Source organism: Seriola aureovittata, chromosome 8 (genome assembly GCF_021018895.1).
Source record: "Seriola aureovittata isolate HTS-2021-v1 ecotype China chromosome 8, ASM2101889v1, whole genome shotgun sequence".
Classification (NCBI taxonomy): Eukaryota; Metazoa; Chordata; class Actinopteri; order Carangiformes; family Carangidae; genus Seriola; species Seriola aureovittata.
The window spans coordinates 16,447,107-16,467,063 of NC_079371.1; the positions used below are offsets into that span (position 1 = coordinate 16,447,107).

General features: G+C 41.2%; 2 protein-coding genes across 3 annotated transcripts in view; both read right to left on the reverse strand.

Moving 5' to 3' along the window:
- Window positions 1-1,503: 1,503 nt before the first annotated feature.
- cd74a (CD74 molecule, major histocompatibility complex, class II invariant chain a) lies at window positions 1,504-7,033 on the reverse strand. Of its 2 annotated transcripts, XR_008828484.1 has the most exons (10): window positions 6,825-7,033; window positions 5,340-5,509; window positions 4,839-4,930; window positions 4,583-4,639; window positions 4,401-4,487; window positions 4,232-4,310; window positions 2,825-3,031; window positions 2,656-2,712; window positions 1,907-2,529; window positions 1,504-1,857 (listed from the first exon to the last, which is right to left on the reverse strand). XR_008828484.1 is itself a non-coding variant. In XM_056383215.1 (9 exons), exons 1-9 carry the CDS (start codon window positions 6,911-6,913, stop codon window positions 2,522-2,524), a joined length of 846 nt encoding a protein of 281 aa, XP_056239190.1. In that variant the 5' UTR covers window positions 6,914-7,033; the 3' UTR covers window positions 1,504-2,521. The 2 variants fall into 2 exon arrangements, 1 of the variants encoding a protein (XP_056239190.1); XM_056383215.1 differs by having other exon boundaries at window positions 1,504-2,529.
- Window positions 7,034-8,030: 997 nt separating this feature from the next.
- The window catches only part of ndst1a (N-deacetylase/N-sulfotransferase (heparan glucosaminyl) 1a), a 39,288-nt gene continuing 27,361 nt past the window's right edge, over window positions 8,031-19,957 (reverse strand). The window contains exons 3-15 of the mRNA XM_056383044.1: window positions 18,179-18,661; window positions 17,352-17,439; window positions 16,838-16,992; window positions 15,714-15,899; window positions 14,446-14,574; window positions 13,498-13,680; window positions 12,918-13,014; window positions 12,441-12,564; window positions 11,343-11,517; window positions 11,062-11,232; window positions 10,752-10,861; window positions 10,260-10,362; window positions 8,031-10,139 (exon numbers count right to left, since the gene is read on the reverse strand). Coding sequence (XP_056239019.1) covers window positions 10,020-10,139; window positions 10,260-10,362; window positions 10,752-10,861; window positions 11,062-11,232; window positions 11,343-11,517; window positions 12,441-12,564; window positions 12,918-13,014; window positions 13,498-13,680; window positions 14,446-14,574; window positions 15,714-15,899; window positions 16,838-16,992; window positions 17,352-17,439; window positions 18,179-18,661 — 2,124 coding nt within the window. The 3' untranslated portion in view covers window positions 8,031-10,019. The remainder of the gene's footprint in view (window positions 10,140-10,259; window positions 10,363-10,751; window positions 10,862-11,061; window positions 11,233-11,342; window positions 11,518-12,440; window positions 12,565-12,917; window positions 13,015-13,497; window positions 13,681-14,445; window positions 14,575-15,713; window positions 15,900-16,837; window positions 16,993-17,351; window positions 17,440-18,178; window positions 18,662-19,957) is intronic.

Below are 19,957 nucleotides of genomic sequence, written 5' to 3' on the forward strand. Positions count from 1 at the left end.
ACAATGAATTTATTACAGTGTTATTAGAAACATTTATCCTCTATTCGTCTTATTACCAACAAAGGTACCACTTCCTAGTGAGACAACCTTTAAAAGGGGGTTAGAAGTTTAATAACCCATTAATAAGACACATTTGAGTTGCTATAGGTTGTGAAAATCCCTTTGCCTGCTTAAAAAGGTCTTAATAGACTTTGGTCCATATCCTCTGCAGCCCTCTGTCAGCAGGTAAGTGGTCATACAATCCAATTAGTCAAAGGGATTTTTAACAACCTGGCACCCTAAAAGTTGTTCCTATAAACGTCTTATAAATGATCAATAACCTTTAGTGAATGATTTATTGACCATTAATCCAGCCATTACTTACCCCTCATAAACTCTTTATAAAGGATGCCTCGTTAGAAAGTGGTAGAAAAGCGAACATTAAGAAAAATAAATCATGAATGACGGTAAGCCAATACATGCATCAAACGACGGAGAGAAAAGCTCTGCTGTTGTGTTCCACTCTAGGCTCCACACACTCCTCTCCAAACACAGATTCATCATCTGAATCCCCTGCTGGGCCACAGGTGTGTCACACACACTCTCCAGGCCTGTCCTCCACAGACACAGTGTATGTGTGTATGTATGTGTTGTTCAGGGGGGTGAGAGGTCTCTTTTATGGCCTAGTCACATTGATAGAGGTTCCTCTATGCATGCAGAATATCAAGCTGCTCCACCGTGCTCGAGCTGGTTACTGTCAACCCTTACTTCCTGGAGTTGAGACAGGATAGCCACAGAGGGGAGAAGAACTCCAACCACTTCAGGGTCTGTGGTGGGTTATTGAGAGTTATATCTAACTATCTATTATCCAACCAGCTTCAAGTCAAGCACGTATCCCTATAGATGACCATTTCTCACAAGAGGTGTTTATATCTGTGAATGGCTTCAGTTTTTATTCTCAACTGACTTCTGAATTTCTGTTTCTGTGCTGTTGGCACTTCCCTTCCTTTCCCTCTCACTTCTAAAAGAAGACAGAGATCTGTGTTCTGGGACATACTGTACATTTTCTCCACACAGGACTGAAAATCCCCTGAAATATTCCTACCAGTCTGATCTTCGTCTGTCATCACCCCTGGGGAGAGCAGGAGGAATCAACACTTCACCATCAATCTAAATGAAGCTGGCAGATATGCATCCCTCGAATCTGAGCAACTAACATGATGCTCCCACCAGCAGCTCTGAGGACTGTGAAATGGCCGCTGAGGGCTTCAGCTGGGACAGAAACCAACATGGTTTTCTGCTTGGCTTCTCAGATCCTGTTAATTTAATTTGATGATTATTTAATGACAAGCATGACCTCATTTTAAACTGCCAGCTTCTTGGCTTCACATCTTTTGTCTCTCTGTCTCTCCTCAATGATGATCTTATAACATACACGGGGAAAGACAAAATTAATCAATGAAAAAGGAAACTTAAAACCAGAAACAGATGCCAGAAAGTCCACGACTGAGTGAGCAGCATCAATGCATCTAATCAGGTTAAATTTTATTCAGGCCTTGTTTAGTCCATAGCTTTGACAAACATTTCATCTCAAGACAACATGACTGCAGTTGAACATATATGTATAATAATGCAAACAGTGTTGTTAGGAAAACTTTATTTATCCTTCTTAACACAAATACCTTCATAGAAAACTTGCACATCCTTTAAAGGTTCAAATCACCCAAATTACTAAAGAAAAAAAGAAAAAAAAAAAAGCTAAACTCACTTAACTCTCATGGAATGTAACCATGCAGATAGTTTTGGTTTTATTTGGCCAGGTTTTTATTTGTGGTGCTCACGCCACTGAGGAACATTTAGAAATTTAAACAGCAACACCTCTTTCAAGAAACAGTGTCCTCATTACCCCAAATAATTCACAGAACACACTGTGGACAGTTTTTATTGGAACTTCTTTTATTGGAAATGGTGCCCATGAAAACTGTCCGCTGTGAGGTCTGTGGATTATAAGAGTAACCGCAGACATTGTCTCTTGAGAGAGTCGTTGCTGCTTACAGTTTTTTAAGTAATTTTTCAATGTTCTATGCACCATAAACAAAACTAGAGGCCGAGATCTCACAGATAAGATTTTGAAACCTGGACAAGCAAAACCAGAAGTACCTCCATGCCAGTGGAGTGAATGAAGACATTTTTTTTTGTTGTAATTTGAGTGAACCAACCCTTTAAACACTCCGCAGAAACAAACACTCACATACTTTAAACTGTGGATATATGAATATCTTATTTCAATGAGAACACCCCAAAATTATTCTGTCACAAAGGACCAAAATTACAAAGACTAAAAGCAATACAGTGGAACAGGCCTCTATTAATTTGATTTTAAGCAGCCAGCAGAGCAGTTACAATCAACAGATTACATGTAAGGAAAAGTGATCAGGCTTCAAAACCATTACTGTACGTGGGGCCGTATCCAGCTTAAAATGTCTGCTTGAGATTGCGTGATGAAAAGAAACGCCTTGCTTCAGATTTTGCTTCATTTGTTTTAATTTTCTGGAAAAAAGAAAAACACAACATATGATTATGTGTAGCAACCAGCAAATGCTTGAGAATAAACATAGAACTTTATCAAATTACTCAGTGGTCTAGTATTTAAACAATAACTTTTGAGGGTCTCACCATCAACAGCGATGGTCTTCTGCATCAGCCTGGGTGCGAGCATCATGCGGCGAGGAGCTGAACAGAAGAAAAAAAGGGCAAAAGTTACTTTCATTGTTTAAGAAAGCCTCACATGAAAAGCAACAGATGCAGTGTTGAATCCAAAGGCCTTTAATCTACCTACACCTACCTCTACCTCCCTGACAGTCGGGGCGCCCACGCATGGTGGTGCCCTCAATGACAGTGCCGGACTGGTCCACACACCAGCAGAAGCCGGTGGGGTACCAGCACTGCATGGGCAGGTAGTTGCCCTGCTTGTCACACTGGGGCTTGTAGGAACCGATCTTGCCGGGTCCGGCTGCTGCCTCCGTCTGGCATTTGGTCTTGATCACAGTGACTGGGAAAGAAAAGAGAAGAGAACATTGGGACATTAATGACCTGTTTGGTGTTAATTACTGGTGATGGCACAGTAACAATACGTATTTAGCAATGGAGGAAAAGATGGAGTTAAAGCAATAGTTTGAATGTTTCCAGTCTTTATCCTAAGCTAAGATAACCAGCTGCTGGCTATAGCCTTATATTTAGTCACTGATGCAATTCACATCAGAAACGTCATTCTCATCTGACAACTCATGCAAACAGGTAGGATACAGATATACAGATAGAATTACAGACGTCACACTCACTTCGATACTGTCCTGCATTGCGTTAGTGTTTTCAATCAAATCACAACTTTCTTCAAATATGTATGACAGACTAAGGATAGTCACACACCGTCAGTGGTATTAAGTAAAATTACCCTTCAGTTGAAAACAAATGTAATCACATGCGCTCAGAACAGGATCAACAAAGAGAAACACATGTCCTCAATCTTGTATCACAGGTGAATGTCACGGCACCACAATAATTACACACAAATATGAATGGAAGCAGTTGTATGGTGCAGCCTTAGGTGACATGTTCTGCTGTGGCATCTGTAATACGGACTTTTACTGTGCTGTAATTGGTGCTATGTTCGTTTGATTGCATATTTTTCTTTGTCTATTTTCCAATGCATAGTTCCATGTTTATCTTTTTGCTTCCCTCAGCTACAGCAATTATACTGTGTGAATTTACAAATAAATCATTCATAATTGATTGTTTTTCACTCTACATTACAAATATCAAAACATTTGGCGTCTAAGTCTTAAAGCACTGGTGAAAGGGTTTTATTCATTGGTGACAATGTTGACGTAATCGACTGACTTTGCATGTTTCAACACGTGAACAAGGTTTTAGTTGTTTTAATGGCTTTTGCACAGGCCAGTTAGTGTCATGAGGATTGTCTGTTTTGAGAACTGCATTAAGAGTTGTGAGAATGATGTTTCTCATAACTGAACTGCATCAACGCAATTGAGAAAAAAAATGTGAACAAGCCACTGGTATCTCTCTTGTAAACTCCCAATATTAAACTAATATTGTCACAGTAATGTAGTACAACCATGGTCGGTCCTTAATCCCCCCTTCTGCTGGCTACTAGAAATGTAACATCTACTGTCACAGAGTCACAAGTCTGGATACGAACACGTGAATGTAAAGGAAAGAAAGTGGCAGAAACCTGGCTCAGATGTGGGGGCTGCAGGCTTCTGCTGGGCCATCTGGAAGATGAGCCAGTTACGCATCCAGGACTCCAGGCTCTGCGGAGTGCAAAATGACAAGATAATTTAATTTTATTTATTCCTATATCAGTTTTATTGGTTTGCATTTGAGTGAGTGTGAGGCTTCACCTTCCACTCCTCGCTGTCATTCATCCGCTGCTTCAGGCTCTGCATGTTGACCTGGAAGGTCTCGTTGAACTGGGGCAGCTGGGAATCCTGCTCAAAGCAAGACCAGAGCTTAGCGACAACAGTGCATCAATACACAACATCAGCAATGTGAGGACACACGATAAACTGAGCGCAAAACATACCAGCAAGAGATCCTTCAGCTGCTGCTCCACACTGACAATAGCAGTGTCCTGCAGTTTCTGATGGGAGAGAACAGAGAAGTCAAATAATTTGGTGTTTATTTACATTTATATTGACATTTATGGTACAACTTTCATGTTAAAGCATTCATTATGCACCATCCAGGACCAAATTTGGTTAGGGTTAGTGTTTAACAAGTCCGAGGCAACCTAGGTACAGTTACATGGAAAATCTTCCAGTTGGCAGGTGAAAACTCACCGTCAAGGGTGTCTTCGAGTCCTCATCCACAGTGTAATCCATCAGCAGAGGCAGGCTGTTCATGGGCATTGACATCCTAGCGGGAGCCACAGCTGAAAACAAAACAAAGAAAAAAATAATTAATAGTTTGATTAAAAAAAAAGGGGGAGAATGAGAATTTTTCTTTGTTTAAACTTAGCATGAACAGATTCAGCTATGCTAGATAATATACAGTATAATGGGAACTTCATATAACACATTGAAATCTTATAACAGTAAGATTTACATAAAGACGTCACACAGCTGACCTCTTCCCGTCTGAATCACCAGTGAAACTTTCCTGTTCATTGTCTGGCTTTCAGATCAAGTTCTGTAAAACAAAGTCTCACTTCCTTGTCCATCTCTTCATCCCAACAGCCTCCTCCCCCTCCTCTGGTCTGATCATGACTATTGCTAACAATGACACCTCTCTACTGGACTACTGCTATGTCTGACCGTTTGGACTTTAATGCCCTCTTTTACCCTTGGATGAGCGGGTCAGCTGTTTGCCAATTCTCTCCGAATTCTTCTGCAGAGTGTGAATCTGCTGCTTCTGGTTGAACACCATGTAGGCGGTGAAGACCTGGCTGGCCAGCAGCAAGCATGCTAGGGTTGTCAGGCCTGCCACCTTCAAAGCACGGCTGTTGGAGCTCCTGAGGGAGTAATAGAGAATAAAATGTCACTTGAAGAGGATGACGCAGTAGGGGAGATTTGATAACAAGTGTGGGGGAGGGAAACAACATCACACAACAAAACCGAGAGACTAAAAGTGGGATTTAAACTTTTACAAAACATTTCATGTTATTAATGACAGTTGGGGGTGGGGGTTTCCAAAAGCGCTGTGTGTGGAATTTTCAAAGGCTGGGTGATTTTTTTTAATACTGATGTGAGAAAGTCCAACACACACAAAGAGGCCCATTTATGCAAACATAAAAACAAAGAGGTTGTTATAATATTTCATAAAATAATAAAAGGTCCGAGACAGGAATGCAGTATTTCTTTTTTTTTTTCTACTCATAATCAGCCAATAGAATGTGAGCATCACTAGTTACTAGGCAGATGTCTTCTGCTGGCGTTATAGGGAAGTACATATACAGGTAAGATTTAGAGCTTCTTAATACGTGTAAACAGATGTAAATTGATTTTTCTCCCATAAAAACATTCAAGGCCACAACAACTGTCATTCGCTTATTTCATAAACAATTTCGCTTCATTGAAAAGCGAAACTTCAACCCAGAAATCCATGTATTTCTATGTTCTACGTGTAAACAATGTGCTATTTATTATGAAGTGAGTGAGTTAGTTCTATTTATTCCAAGAGAGAATGATTAAAATCAGAGATCAACTTCTATAAGAATGATATAGTCATTATTGGAAGGGAAACAAGTTTTATTTACCATCAAAACTTACTCTTAACAAATACATGTAAAGACATTGTTAAGTTGTAACACTTATATATTAATATTTCTAATGTCAAATAATCAACATTGACATGAAAGAATTATGAGTTTTATGAAAGAATTATGAGTTTTTTGCTGTGGTTAATTATAGGATGACATCATTAGTTACTAGGCAGACACTTTCTCCTGGTGCAAAGGGAAGTGGACACTCTATTGCAGGTTAATGAAGATGGTTTACGTTTGTACTAAAAGTAAAAATGTTTGAAACATATAAATAGTTGCAACAGAATAACACAAATACTTCTACTTCAGAACTTGTCTGTCAAAGAGAAACTGAAAATAAAAAAAAATGGTATGCAATTTAGGATTAAAAGAACATATAAGCACAATGTTAATCATTCATTGAAAAAAGTTTTATTCTAACTAGAGGTGCAAAAATTGTAATTGTGATCTTTTTTCATTCCTTAATCAGCTATTCAAAGAAAATGATTTAAAACACTTTATTAGCAAATATATTTGGGAGCTACTAGTGGGCAAATAGCTGTTGTTTATGATAAGTTCCTCTTACCCTCCAGGTCCTGCAGGGGCAATCAGGACCTCTTCACTGCCTGCCAGATTCCCTCTGGCCAGGGGAGCATCTTCTGGATTGTGGGCCATCTGTAACTCTCGGCTTCTTCAAAGCAACAAACTGGACAAAGCTGGACAGGTCAAACAGATAAATTGCCTTGAAAATGAGGAAGGAGCATCAGACAGGTTCCTGAGAAAGGTGAAGGGATGTGGAAAGTCCCTCTCTTTAAAGCCCTGTGGGTTGGCTTGGTGGAGCTCTGAGCGGGCGTGAATTCTGATTGGTCAGATTATAACACCATCACTTGTTGACAGAGGCAGACAATAATGAAAGGAGCAGGAGTTCATCTACAGTCTGTATTTTCAGCTTAATATTTTATCTATCATCTGTACTAATTCTAAGATGATATTGTCTGTCCAATGAACTTGTAAATGTAGGTTTAAAACTCCTATATATTTAATTATTTTGTATTGAAAAAAATTTACTTTATAACTTAGATGTATTGTACTGGTAAATACTTATTATAGTAAACTTTATATGTATGTTACTTTTCTTCTTTGTGGCAGTTAGTGCCAAAAGTGTTTTACAGGGAAAAGAAATAAGCAAACAAAAGTACTACTACCTCTAATAATAACAATAAGTTATAGATAATGTAATATTTATTAATATTACTGAAATTCAGTTCTGAAATATTTGTTAGTAGTAACCATTAGAACATGTGAGTTGCAGTAAGTGCCTTAACTTCTATTTTCTAATATTTCTAAATACAGCAGTTCCATCTTTATATGGCCAGTTTACTTCCTAGAACGACAGAGGATTTAATTCCTTATTTTCTCAACAAGGAACTAAACTGAACAAACATGAGCCACATGTTACATCTACTCTGAGTTGTGTTAAACATCAGAAGGATAAATTTAATTAAAAAATATCGTAAGTTGATGTTGTTGTTGAACAGGCCGATGCTTGATGTGATTTTGAGAGATTCAGAACGTTTTCTTCTCGAAAGTACCTCCCCATGAAGTGAAACCAAAACACAAAGCAGTCAAGCAAGTAACAAGAAACTGACGGATTTCTAGAAATCTCTGCACCAAATCAGCCACCGTTATCGTGCTGGCTCTGAATTCAGAGTGGCCATCAGTTCAATATCATTCAATAGAGGCCAGTTTGCTCAAATGTGACTGTGAAAAGAGGGAAAAAAGATCCAACTACTGAAAAATACAGTGGTGTTTTATTTGCAAATTAAAAAGCACCGACAATATTAGTTACACTGTAAAAATTATTGACAACAATTACAAATCTTTATCATACAGTCCAGGAGATTAGTACCATCGTTGCTGTTATGTGTTATCACTTAATACTTTATATGGAGAGACTCAGTACCTCTGTACAATAGTTGGCAGTGAGAGGACATGAGAGGAAACAATCTTAGCGACACATCTCCGCACGATGAAATTATCCAAACTCCCCTCAGTACAGCACTGACATTTCACACTATAGGAATGGGCTGATGGAGAGTGTAAACCCAAACACATTCAATAATTTAGGTCTACTGAGGGTTGCTTATTATGTACATTACAAAGTCAGGAAATAAAGGACCAACATGTGCATTGTTATCACATCAGAACATTGTACAAAACTATTGCAATAAGAGCAGCTTTTTGTTATCTATGCTTGACATCTAGTTGCAGTGGTAACACCTTGACCGACAACCGAACGTCTGTATGGGCATACTGTTGGTTTGCCTGGCAACTTTACACGTTTTTCCCAGAGACAGCCCCCCACCCCCCCCAAAACCCCCGAACTTAAACAACTCATCTACTGAATGAAATGAAACAAAATATGAGACAAAATATACAGTTTTGACAAAAACCCAATGCTGAAAACAGATTTTGAAATGAACAATCTTGTTCTGTACACCATCTGAATCTCTCGAACCAGAGTGCTTCATTAAACATACAGTAGCTAGCTTATGATCTTCTTCACAGATTGTAGTAGGGAGCCGTTTTGTTAGTGTGCTTTCCAGTAACCTGTATGCTCAGAATCGATGTTCACTTGAGTGCCTTAAATATTGTGCTTTCAACATCTATCCTACGGCTCCTGCTTTAGTCAGTTCATTGGTCGTGGAACTGCCTGAAGAGGAGGCTGAGCCGAACAGTTGAACTAACTGAACTGTACATCTGGCCTATATGAGACAACTGAGCTAAGGTGTTTTAGTTTTGGTACATTCTACAATAATGCATTGCCATCAGCATTACAGAAATGTTAAAACAAAATCCAAGTAAAAGGAAAAAAAACATAAAACTTCTAAAAAAAAACAAAAAAACAAAAAAACAAAACAGAAAAAAAAAACAAAAACAAAAAAACCCTCAAAAGTCCATGTGGTAACAGTTTAATGAGATTCTGTCCTGGCACTTGTAAATGTGATAACTAGATTCTACCAAGGCCTATCGAGTAAGGCTACAACATGCAGCCTGAGTCAAGATGCCAGATGTCCCATTCTCCTCTCATAAAAACATATATATATATATATATATATATGTGTATATCAAAGGCATTTGCAACCAATGTCTCTCTAATCAATCAGGCTGTCATCCATTCCGTCAATGTTATGTTGCCTGTTTCAATGTGCTCCAAACACAACTACTCATAGCTGGAGACACAGGTGATTTTGTGTTTGTCCTTTTTCACCCGTTTTCCAGAGCTGAAAGTGTGACGACTGCTCAAGCTTCAGAGTTTTTTTGTTTTGTTTTTTTTTTTTCATTTCTTTGATTTTCAGAATGAAGTTCATGCGAAGAAGAGGAGGTCTGATTACGAAGAGCAGGGGTGTGATTATCAAACACTGAGGGTCCCTCCTGTGCATCACTGAGCCTTCCTTCCTCCTCCTCTTCCTTCTTCAGGGCACAGTGGTGGCCATCATCAGAGCATTGGCATTTCAAACCTCAGGTAGAGAGGGGCGAGCTCTCAGCTGCTGGAAGCAACTACGCTCTCTTCTTGCCCACCACCCACTGTCGCCCTGTTCATTTGGGAATATCACAGTAGAGTGTTGAGTTCTAGTTAGGCATCCCATCCTCATATCTCGGTATGTTTCTTTCAAAACTATTTGGGACCTTCAACATTTCGGGCCACTTGTCCGGTGTCCCCCAGCAGGGTCAAGCAGTGGTTCAGTGTATAGAGCTGTGTTCTCCTGCTGTGGTGCTGCTACCTGGTGTGGACCAGCTCCTCTCTGAGCCAACTGGGCAGCGGCTGACCCATCCTGTAGAGCAGCTTCGACAGCTCGATGTTGTGATCCCTATAGTATTCCCTGAGGAACCCCTGGGACTGAAAGAGAGAAAGAGGTAAGATGAAATCAGAAAAAATATATATAATCAAAAGAAAAGCAAAGAAACAACATACAAGTAAAATATAGTATAGTAACATTTATCTTGCAATGGATCATACCTCAGCGTCCATGTCAGGGTACCTGCGCCCTTTACTCTTTCCCAAACACTTTGTCTTCCCACCCTCCAGCAGCTGACACCAGAAACCTTTCTTAGGATCGAACCTGTACATAAACAAGAATAAATTATATATATGGTGATGAATTACCACCCTCCTGCAGTTCGTTCACAAGACAATTTAAGAGAGAGACTTGCAGCAAATTACTTATTCAAAGAACAAAAACAGGAGCAACAAATAATTTATGCCAGGTAAATAGGGTAAAGCTGTAGATGTCTGCCTTGTCTGATCTGCTGCACACATGAAACTCAACTTGCTTGGAACAGGTTTCGTTGTATAGCCATGTAAAAAAAAGTGTCAAGCATCTACCAGCTCCAAACAACAGCTAACAAAACCTGTGATGTCTATAAATAAATCTGTACATTCATTTGTAAATGTGGCAGCTGAAGAAGTGATACATACTGCGAATGATTTAAAGTGTAGGAGGACACTCACGCTAGGATCTTGTGGTAGTTGATGATATTGGCGAGGCTTAAAAACTTCTGGATTTTATCCATGACTGAGGCGGGCTCAGTCTTCAGCATCTGTCCATCTAAGACTAACAACTGCGTGAGACACAAACAGTAGCACATATCAGAACAGGAACAAGTTGTGTATGTAAAACCTGTGAAACAACTTCAATCTATTATCACAATAACTATACAAACTGAAAAAATATTCCTGGTTCAAAATGACAAAATTTCTATTTAGTACTACAACTCCTGTGCCCCAAACTTTGCTATGTCCGTAAAAACACACACTGTACCTGGCTGGAGTGGTAGTAGTTGAGCCAGCGCTCCAGGTGAATGGCGTACCAGCCTGGCACCAGACAGCGATTCTGGAGGACCCGTAGTTTGACTGGAGCGTCGTGGCCTGCGGTGATGACGTCATGGAAGGAGTACTTCAACGCTACTGGATCATCGTGGGCTCTTTGGTGCTGTGGGCAGACAGAGATGTGAGGAGACAAAATCAATTCTTACTTATATGAATCGACTTTTATTTAAAAAGGTGCGAGACTAACAGGGGAGTTAACACAAGGCACTTTACCTGGTACCAAGAGTAAGCTCTGTCTGCTGGGTTGATGAGGATGGTGATTATCTTGGCTTTGGGCAGGAGAGCTGCAGCCCTCTGAGCAGCCACCTCAGAGTCAAAGTAGTTGGCACTCTTCTCAAAGTAGTAGTCTGAACTAGTGTTGGAGGGCAGAGGGAAGTACTCCATATACCTAACACACACAGCAAACACAAACATACAAAAGTGTTACAAGCAGCCACAGTTGATCCGGTCCAATTTGCTCTCTGCAGATAAGGATAATTTCTCTGTTCTCTGTGTGGGTGATCAGCCATGTGCAACAGCTTGGCACCACACATATAAAATACATCTAGCAACACCGTACTATGTTAATATTTGGGCAGCCCACTCACAGAACTGTCCCGCCTGCCAAGTAATTTTTTGTGTTGGACTCTCTTCAGGTGCTGTGATGCGCAAAGTTTGTCACTGATGCAGGTTTCAAATCAATTAAACCTACAGGAAAGTCAAAACAGTGGATTTCTAACTAAAGAGGTGTTTATCTGAAGAGGTGTTGCTGGTCTCACTCTCAGGACTGTCAGTAATAAGCGGATGAGTTGTGGTGTGGGGTTGATTCTTTATGTCAATTTCTTTAAAACAGAAACATGCCAACTGTCAGATTAACTATTATGTTTTTCACAGTTATTTCAGGTTTTTGTAAATTTACATGCCTTGAACACATCACCTGAATTCCCATATGTAGATATGGAAAAAAAACATGATTCTAGATCTAGAGGTTTCCTACACTGAAGTTATACTACTGACAATTATTCATTGCACTCAAACAAAGCATCTGTTCTAACACACTAATTACATGCAAAACATTACTAGTGATCAGAGGAAGCCAAACTTTTCAGCCGCAATGCCATCTGGTTATATACTTAAACGAAAGACATTAATGGCAAAAAAGTTAATGAAGAGAGTGACTGAACTCTCCAAATTAAATGAACGTTTAAACCGCGGGAAATGATACGAGCATTATTTGATGTAATGGTAACATTTCCCATTATTACCCACTTGGTAAGTGTAGCTGATTGCTTACTGCTGCCCCAGCACTGAAGTGGCTGGGAGGTTTCTTACCAGTCGATGCCTCTGTGGTAGTTGTGTCCATTGAAGAACTGGATCTCTTCAAAGGTCTCCTTGCTGGGGTAGTTACTGGTCAGGTCAGGGTGCATGCCGAGAAACAGGTACAGCGCTGTTGTCCCTGAGAGGGCAATGAAAGAACGAGTGGTGTAGAAAAGAAGGAGAAGATAAAAGACAGAGAAGAGCAGGTTTAAGGGAGTGCATATTCTATCATCAGTACAGTGAAGATTATCACACGGTGAAAAAAGGCAACGACAATAATACATAGAAAACAAATCATTACTCTCGCTCTACACTCAACAATCAGTCTACCACTACTACTACTACTACTTTCAAAGAAATAATCACAACCTCATTCAAACCACTGAGAGCAAGATTTCGAGATTTCTGTCCTGAAGTGAATAAGACTTATTTTAATTTCCATCTCCATCTCCATCTCCGTCCTGTAGGGGGCGTTGAAGTACTGTGTCTCACCTGTCTTTTGAGGCCCGATGACAAGCAGTTTGGGGAAGCGGTCACATGTTTTCTCTTTGGACCAGATGTCCTTGTGCCTTTTGTCCTCACATGGATCCTGTAGCGACAGAAAGATAAACAATCCTTTGTTTTTAAGTGCGGTTCAATCAAAAGTCGAAACAAATATGTAAATTAAAGAATACAAGAGAAAAGCCGGGTTGACCTTTGTTTACTTGGACATTGTCCAGGCACAACAACAAAAGGAGATACCTTAAATCCTTAGGATGGGTAACAAGGTCCAGCAACAAAACAATGTATTGTTCAGTACCACACACTGTGTCTATATAAGGTATGTATGCAAAGGATTCAAGCTATTGCTGTATAATGAAATATTTTAAAGGGATACCACTTGGCATGTTACAACAAGGTGTTCTTTTACAGTACCACTGTCAGCTATGTTGTGTTGTTATTGCAGTATTCCATTACTGCTGTCAAAAAATGACTACCAAATGCAAACTTTGGCTTTTGTGCCAAACAAATAAAAAAGGAAACGTGATAAATATATAAATAAATGAGATCATCATCAGCCTCCTCTTCTCACCTGCCAGAGGGGATCCCGCTCAGAAGGGAACAGGCTGAAGTACTTCTGAGCCAGCTGAATAGGCGGCAGAGTCTGCATCTTCAAGTTGGTCCAAGTCTGGACGAACATCACCAGGCTTTTAAAGGTGTACAGGCCGAGGCGATCGTTCCCATAGTTGGACAGGTGGGTCATGAAGATACTAATCTGTGGGTGGAGGGAACAAGCAGCGAAAGTATGGTCTACATTAGGGATGAGCGATACACACTGTGTGCACTATTGTATATACGTGCCATGATATGAACTTTTCTAGACCTGAAACAATTAGCTGATTAGCTGATTAGCAGATCAACGGAAAATGCTGAACGTCTGATGATCAAATGCTAACAAAATGCTAACTGTTGGTCAGATAGAACGAGTCACTGGAAGATGTTCGCCGAGAGCTCCGGGAATTATAATGAATATTTTTTGCTCTATTCTGACATTTCATAAACTAAACAAACAATGAATTCATCAAGCAAGAAAATAATAAAAGGCAATGAAAATAATCATCATAAAATTTGACTTGAACCTTTGTATGGCTATACAGTATAATGAATGATGAGTAATGAGCCACTGAAAACATGTGCGTGTTAAAAAGGAAGTCAGACATAGAAGAACACAGTTACCTGCAGGGTGACATTTGTTGCACAAATGGAAATAATAAAACCTTTTCTAACCTCTTTTTTTATCATCTGACAACAAAACATGTTGACAAATAAGAGGAATTTTTCCAGAATGCATTTTCGGCTCCAATAAAAGAAGCTTTCAAAATAGTGTAAAAAGAGATAGTACAATGCAGACATCACAGCATGAGTCACTGACGAGCCATTGTCCCGTCCCTCATTTAAATTTCAATTTACACCACCAGTTAAATGGGTTTCCAAGTGTGCAAGACAAAAGCTGCGCCGCGTGTTTGTGTATTTGACTCACAGGGTTCAGCAGAACAGTGAGGAAGAGTTCTCCTCCATTGATGAGTTTGTCCAGTTCATTCGGACTGCCAGGGTAGTCTTTATAGAAGATGGTGTGTGTGAAAAGGCCGCATGTCTGCCTAGGCAGCACCTGTGATATAAACAAGCACAAATTCACCAAACCAAAATTGCAAAAAAAAAAAGAAAAAAGAAAAAAAATCAAAGAATTGTATTCTCAAATAAACACACAGACACCATCAGCCCTCTGCTGAGAGTGGAGCGGAGCTGTCAGTGCTCCAGGCAGTTACTCCACACATTGTTTGCTTTCAATAACATTCATATTATGCAGCTCATCTAGCCAAAGCAAACCTCTTATTCACTCTGAGTCTATATGGAAATTCATGGAAATGCGTTTACAGTTTGGAGTGTCTGAGGAACTGAATATCAATCATCAGTAAGCAGTGGAAACTGTCCATTCAGACTGCACTGCACAATCTCAAGGACAGGAATAGAGCGCTGAAACCACACAGGGCCCACTGAATGCCAACACTACAAAGGAACTGGACTGAGGCTGCACTCTTTCCTATCAGTGCTGAAGGTCAACCTGGGAAAGAAATAGATAAGATTTTTTCTCTCTTTTGAACCTCATGAATGTAATCTATTCAACTTTAATTTTGTTCTGCGTTATTCAGCACCAGCTAGCACTCTGAAGCCGAATAAAGTTCAGGATTTTTTGTTGACATTTCACTGATTGGTTGTGTGCAGACACGTGCTATGCTGTTGCCAGATATGTCAGTCTTTGTTATGATGCTGAGGCCTGCTAGGTATAGGTGTCTCATGCAAGAGGGGTTCACTTGACAATATTATCATCTCCCACACTGTAGACGAATACATCGGCCCAGCCAGACTAATGAGATGATTGGCTTTCTCAGGACTTCTGTTGCCTCCGCGATATGGAGTAAATGAAAATAAGATTCTGCTCGGCATCTTTGCAGACAAGACTTGAGAAAAGCAGAGTCGAAAAGGAACAGAGGATGATGGACAAATGCAGCACAGAGAGTAACTGCTGGCCTTGAGAGAAGAATAAATACAAAAGAACTGGAGGAGGTGGAGATGGAGAAATAATGAATCAAGGATAGCATATGTAGATGGTGAAAAACAACCCTGAAAGGGATTACTGGCAGAAAAGGTAATGGATGTTGAGAAGCCAAGTGGAGGGAAAGCAACAAGCCAGAGGTAACAAGATAATGAGGCCTTATGGATGCCTGGGTGGATGAAAATTGGTCTTACACTAATGCTGCTGTGGATGAAACCTCGCCGGAAGCGAGCAGGCTTCAGGTGTGGGTACTCCTCTGTGCTGGTCACCTTGATGCCCCACACCTTCTTCCAGGCGTCGTACAGCTGCATGTGGACAGGGTAGACGCCTGAGTGATGAGGTGCCACAGCGTAGCCCATGTTAGTGGGGATCCCATGCTCCTGGAGGATGAAAATACATGAGTGACAGTTTAGAGAGCAGATGACCAAAACCCATTAAGTTCCTCAATGTTAAAGTTAAAACACTGAATATTTTCCTGACATCAGACCACATTTTTTTTTTAGATATAATTTATAATTGCCATTTTCTGCAATAACCACTCGATGTAATTATTATTAGCAGTCCACCACTCCCATGCTGGATTCACAGTCCCTGCTTAAGCATGAAGGGACCACTGGAAAATGATGCAGCATGTAATCCTGTGTAATTTTATCTCACTGATATCAACCTCACTGGTTACTGTCTTTACACCATGTCAGAGCTGTATTAAGCTGCTGCTGCTTCACAGCGTTCAACTGGCTCTTACTGTGAAGCAGGCTCAGGAAATGCAATGCCACATATTGGGATGACATTGATCATTCATCAAAAAAGCATCTAAAAAAAAAACCATGGTCATGTTCATCATTGTTTTTTTTGTTTTTTTTTGTCAGTGTATCATTTTTAATTTGCGAGCCATTGAACAAGAAGGAGCATCCACAGTGAACCGTTATATGAAGAGCTGCAGGCGACAGGCGACACACCTCCAACTCCTCAGCAAAGTAACCAACTGCACTGTGACCTGCTGTTGCGTGGAAAACTACTCACACCATGAGCAGCATGAAAACAGATCGGTGGTGCCTCGACTTTGTTATTAAAACCATATGAATTTGTTTGGCTGCAATGTAAACAGTCACACCTACTGTGTTTGCGGTAGTATTAGATCATGCGGACAACCCGGACTGAAATCTTAAGAGTTACAGTAAAAAAAAAAAGCATTAACACCTTGCCTAAGATTGCCTATCCGAACAAGGGGAATGGGATATAAAAAAAAAAAAAAAAATAGCTCTGGTCACAGTGCTCTCCCAACGCTGTGATCTGACCTTTGGCCCCTGTGACTCACCATGGCAAATTTCTTGTTGAGCAACATCTGCTCGGCCAGCACGGACTGGTTGTGGAATAGATGTGGCTGCATGTGGCTCCACATGTGAGGAAACCACCAAAACTCCTTCACGTAGGAAAGCAGCAGGTCGTCTCCCAGGTCCTCCTCATCAGACCCTGGATGTGATGGAGAGAGGGTGGACGGTCAGACGGGGAGGGGGGTGGGGTGGGGACGAGGGAGGTTAACAGGGAAAAAAAACAGGCGTGAAGGTTAAAGAGGAAATGGAGGAGATAAAAATGGACAAAGACAAAGAAGAAACAAAAGGTGAAATGGGGTCAGCGATGAGAAAAGGAGGCGAGGAATGTGGGAGATGAACAGCAGGAGAAAAAGTCAGGACATGAAGGAACAGGAAAGGAGTAGAGAAATTAAAATAACGTGAATCTAATCGACATCAGGGCGTGTTCTCTCTTTCAGTTTAGTGCATGTTCGTCTCTCTGCTCAGCAGCAGAGGTTCTCTTCACAGGACACATCTTACCAGCGTGAAAGAATTTCCCTGAGAAGCCCAGATTGAAGGTGAAGTTGGGCACATGGGTGCGCAGCTCCCTCTGTGTCTCCAGCAGGGCCTGAAACAGTGATAGGAAAAGAAGGGTGGGTCAATACATGGCGCGCTCGTAGTGGTACACGAGCACATTAATGGGGAAAGCGTGAACACCCCGGCGCATGCGTGCCCACATACATATTTCATTCTGCAAGTTTCTTTCGGTAAACATCCAACATCCACTCCCAGTTGCCTCACTCCTCTCCTTCATTCTGTTTGATATTTTGCTCTCCTCTGATTCGGGTGTTTGTTTCATTTGATCTCCACGCTGGATGAGACTCCCAGCGCACACCCTCTCTCACTCTCTCAGATTTCTCCGTCTTGTCAGGGTGTGATTTGTTCCTAAAAGCTCGCTGTTGCGCTGCCAGTGAGGAGGCCTTGATGCTTCTTCCATAACTTTTTCTTATACCCTCTGCCTCCACATGTGAGGGGGGTCTGTTCTGCTCTTGAGGGGACGCGCGCAAGGAACTTTTCAACATTCTTTGTATGTGTCTGGGCCCCTGAAATATTCATTGCTGTGGAGCTTCTGTGACAGTGTGAGCAGTGGGGCCTGTCAGCTTTGAGTGGCCTACTGGGACGAACGCATTCAAAAGGAGAAGAGGAGCGAGAAGAAGGGGTTTCTGTATGACTGGCAGAGGATAGCACATGCAATGTGTGAGGCAGTTTTTATTTTTCTGCAAAGTGCTGTCGAAAACAATGGGTTCAGTTTCTATTCTGATAACTTTCCTAACGCTCCAAATGCAAAGTTGTGCACAAAAACTCACCTTTACATCAGGCACCTTCATGCGTGTGCCTTCTTTGCCCACAAAGATGTCATCTATATCCACCAGGATGTAGCGCTCCAGGGACAACGAGAGCCTCTTCCCTGTCAGAAAGGCCACAGCGTCCACAAACACCAGCTTGTGCAGCCAGAAGACCAAGTTGTTGCCGAACAGGACCCTCTGGATACCGTCGTGGAGCCCCAGGTCCTGCACCACAGATGGGAGCAGAGCAGCGTTCTGCCCCATCGATGCGACGCTCTCGGCTGACTGGGTCTTGGCCAGCAACACGGGCTCGTATGTGGAGTGGTTGGACTGGAAAACGGTCCAGTCATCCCCAGGGAGAGGACCCGGCAGGGGCTGCCCGGACCGAGTGATAAAGAGCAGGGGGGACTTGGGGTTGACCGTGCAGTCCTTCAGACCCAAGTTAGAGTGAAGAAAGAGGGGGAAGCCCTTCAGCTGCGCGCTGAGCAGACTGTTTTCATTAGCCTGGTCAACAGAGAGACAGAAACAAGAGAGAGAAATGACACAGATTCATCATACACCAGAGTGATGAAGACAGCAATGGATTGGATATAATTCCCCATTTTCTCCAATCATGTGTGAAATAAGGAATGTCAGGCCTACTCAGATGTGAAGGCATGAGGCAGCTTCTACCTGCTATGCTCAATCTGCCATGCTCCAAGATTGCAGTCAAAATGAATAACCTCCTGCTGTGCCCTCTAAAATTCAAAGACTGAGGGTTCGGTGATTATTCATTGAAATTTTCCCTGCCACATTTGTCATTCTCTGACTCTCTCACATCCCTATGACCACAGATATACGGCCCTACTTTCTCCTGCTCTTTTACTTAGTTCTTTCACCACCGTGTGTGGGTGCTGGTGACAGCATACATCAACAGACAATCTTAGTTTCTTTAACCTTTCCTTATTAGTTTAGTCCCCATAGATTCTATTGGTGTATTTGTAAATATAGTAATAATAATAATAATCGTCATCATCAACCAAATGAAGTTCATTTATAGACTTTTCTAAAGTATGTAACCCTGCAGAGTGACTTATGTTACCTATGGCAGGGAGTCGTTTTTGTTATTTAGCCTACCGTTATTGATATAAATGGGATGGAAAAAATAATAGGAATAATGTAATACAGCTCAACAGCACCACAATCCCCCACGATTACATCAGAGTTGAATCAACACCTCTCTAAAACAGTTTCAATAAAACCTGAATATTATAACCTATAAGTTGAGGATCCTGGCTTTTCACAAATACCAGAACCACAGTTTTAGCTAGGTGTACCTAATAAACCGCCAACTGTGTGGATATCAGTCCGGCTCTACTGCAAACGGTTGGGTTCACATAGCAGCGTGATGTTGTGTGTCCAGGTTATTAGGATGCACGCCCTCACTCCATTTCCTCCTTTCCCAATAGATGGTAAATCCCAGCAGGCTTCCCTGACCTTCACCTACACTGCCTAACATCTCTGCACCACCATTTCACATATCTTTCTATATTCTTTTCATGGCTCAGAGATGGTGATTAAAACCATAAGACCTGAAAACTGGCCTTGGGCAAACAGGCTCAGCTAAGGATTACTGGGAGAGAGAGAGAGAGAGAGAGAGAGAGGAGAGAGACAGTAAGAGAGATATAGAAGGAGAGTGGACTGAATGTTGAGAAAAAATAAAAGAAAGGAGAGAAAACAAGGAAAGAGAAACAAGAGACTCGGCAAGAAGAGTGAAGGAGGCCAGATTGCAGAATAAAGAAAAACAAGAGAGACAGAACA

Bases quoted from the DNA above. Each gene is read 5' to 3' on its own strand.
- cd74a (XM_056383215.1), bottom strand. From the start codon at position 6,913: ATGGCCCACAATCCAGAAGATGCTCCCCTGGCCAGAGGGAATCTGGCA. The intron at 4,931-5,339 runs GTAAAAGAGGGC...TTTTGTTTTCAG, and splicing joins GCTGACCCGCTCATCCAAGG to CTGTGGCTCCCGCTAGGATG. The intron at 3,032-4,231 runs GTTTCTGCCACT...TTTCTTTCCCAG, and splicing joins AGCCCCCACATCTGAGCCAG to TCACTGTGATCAAGACCAAA.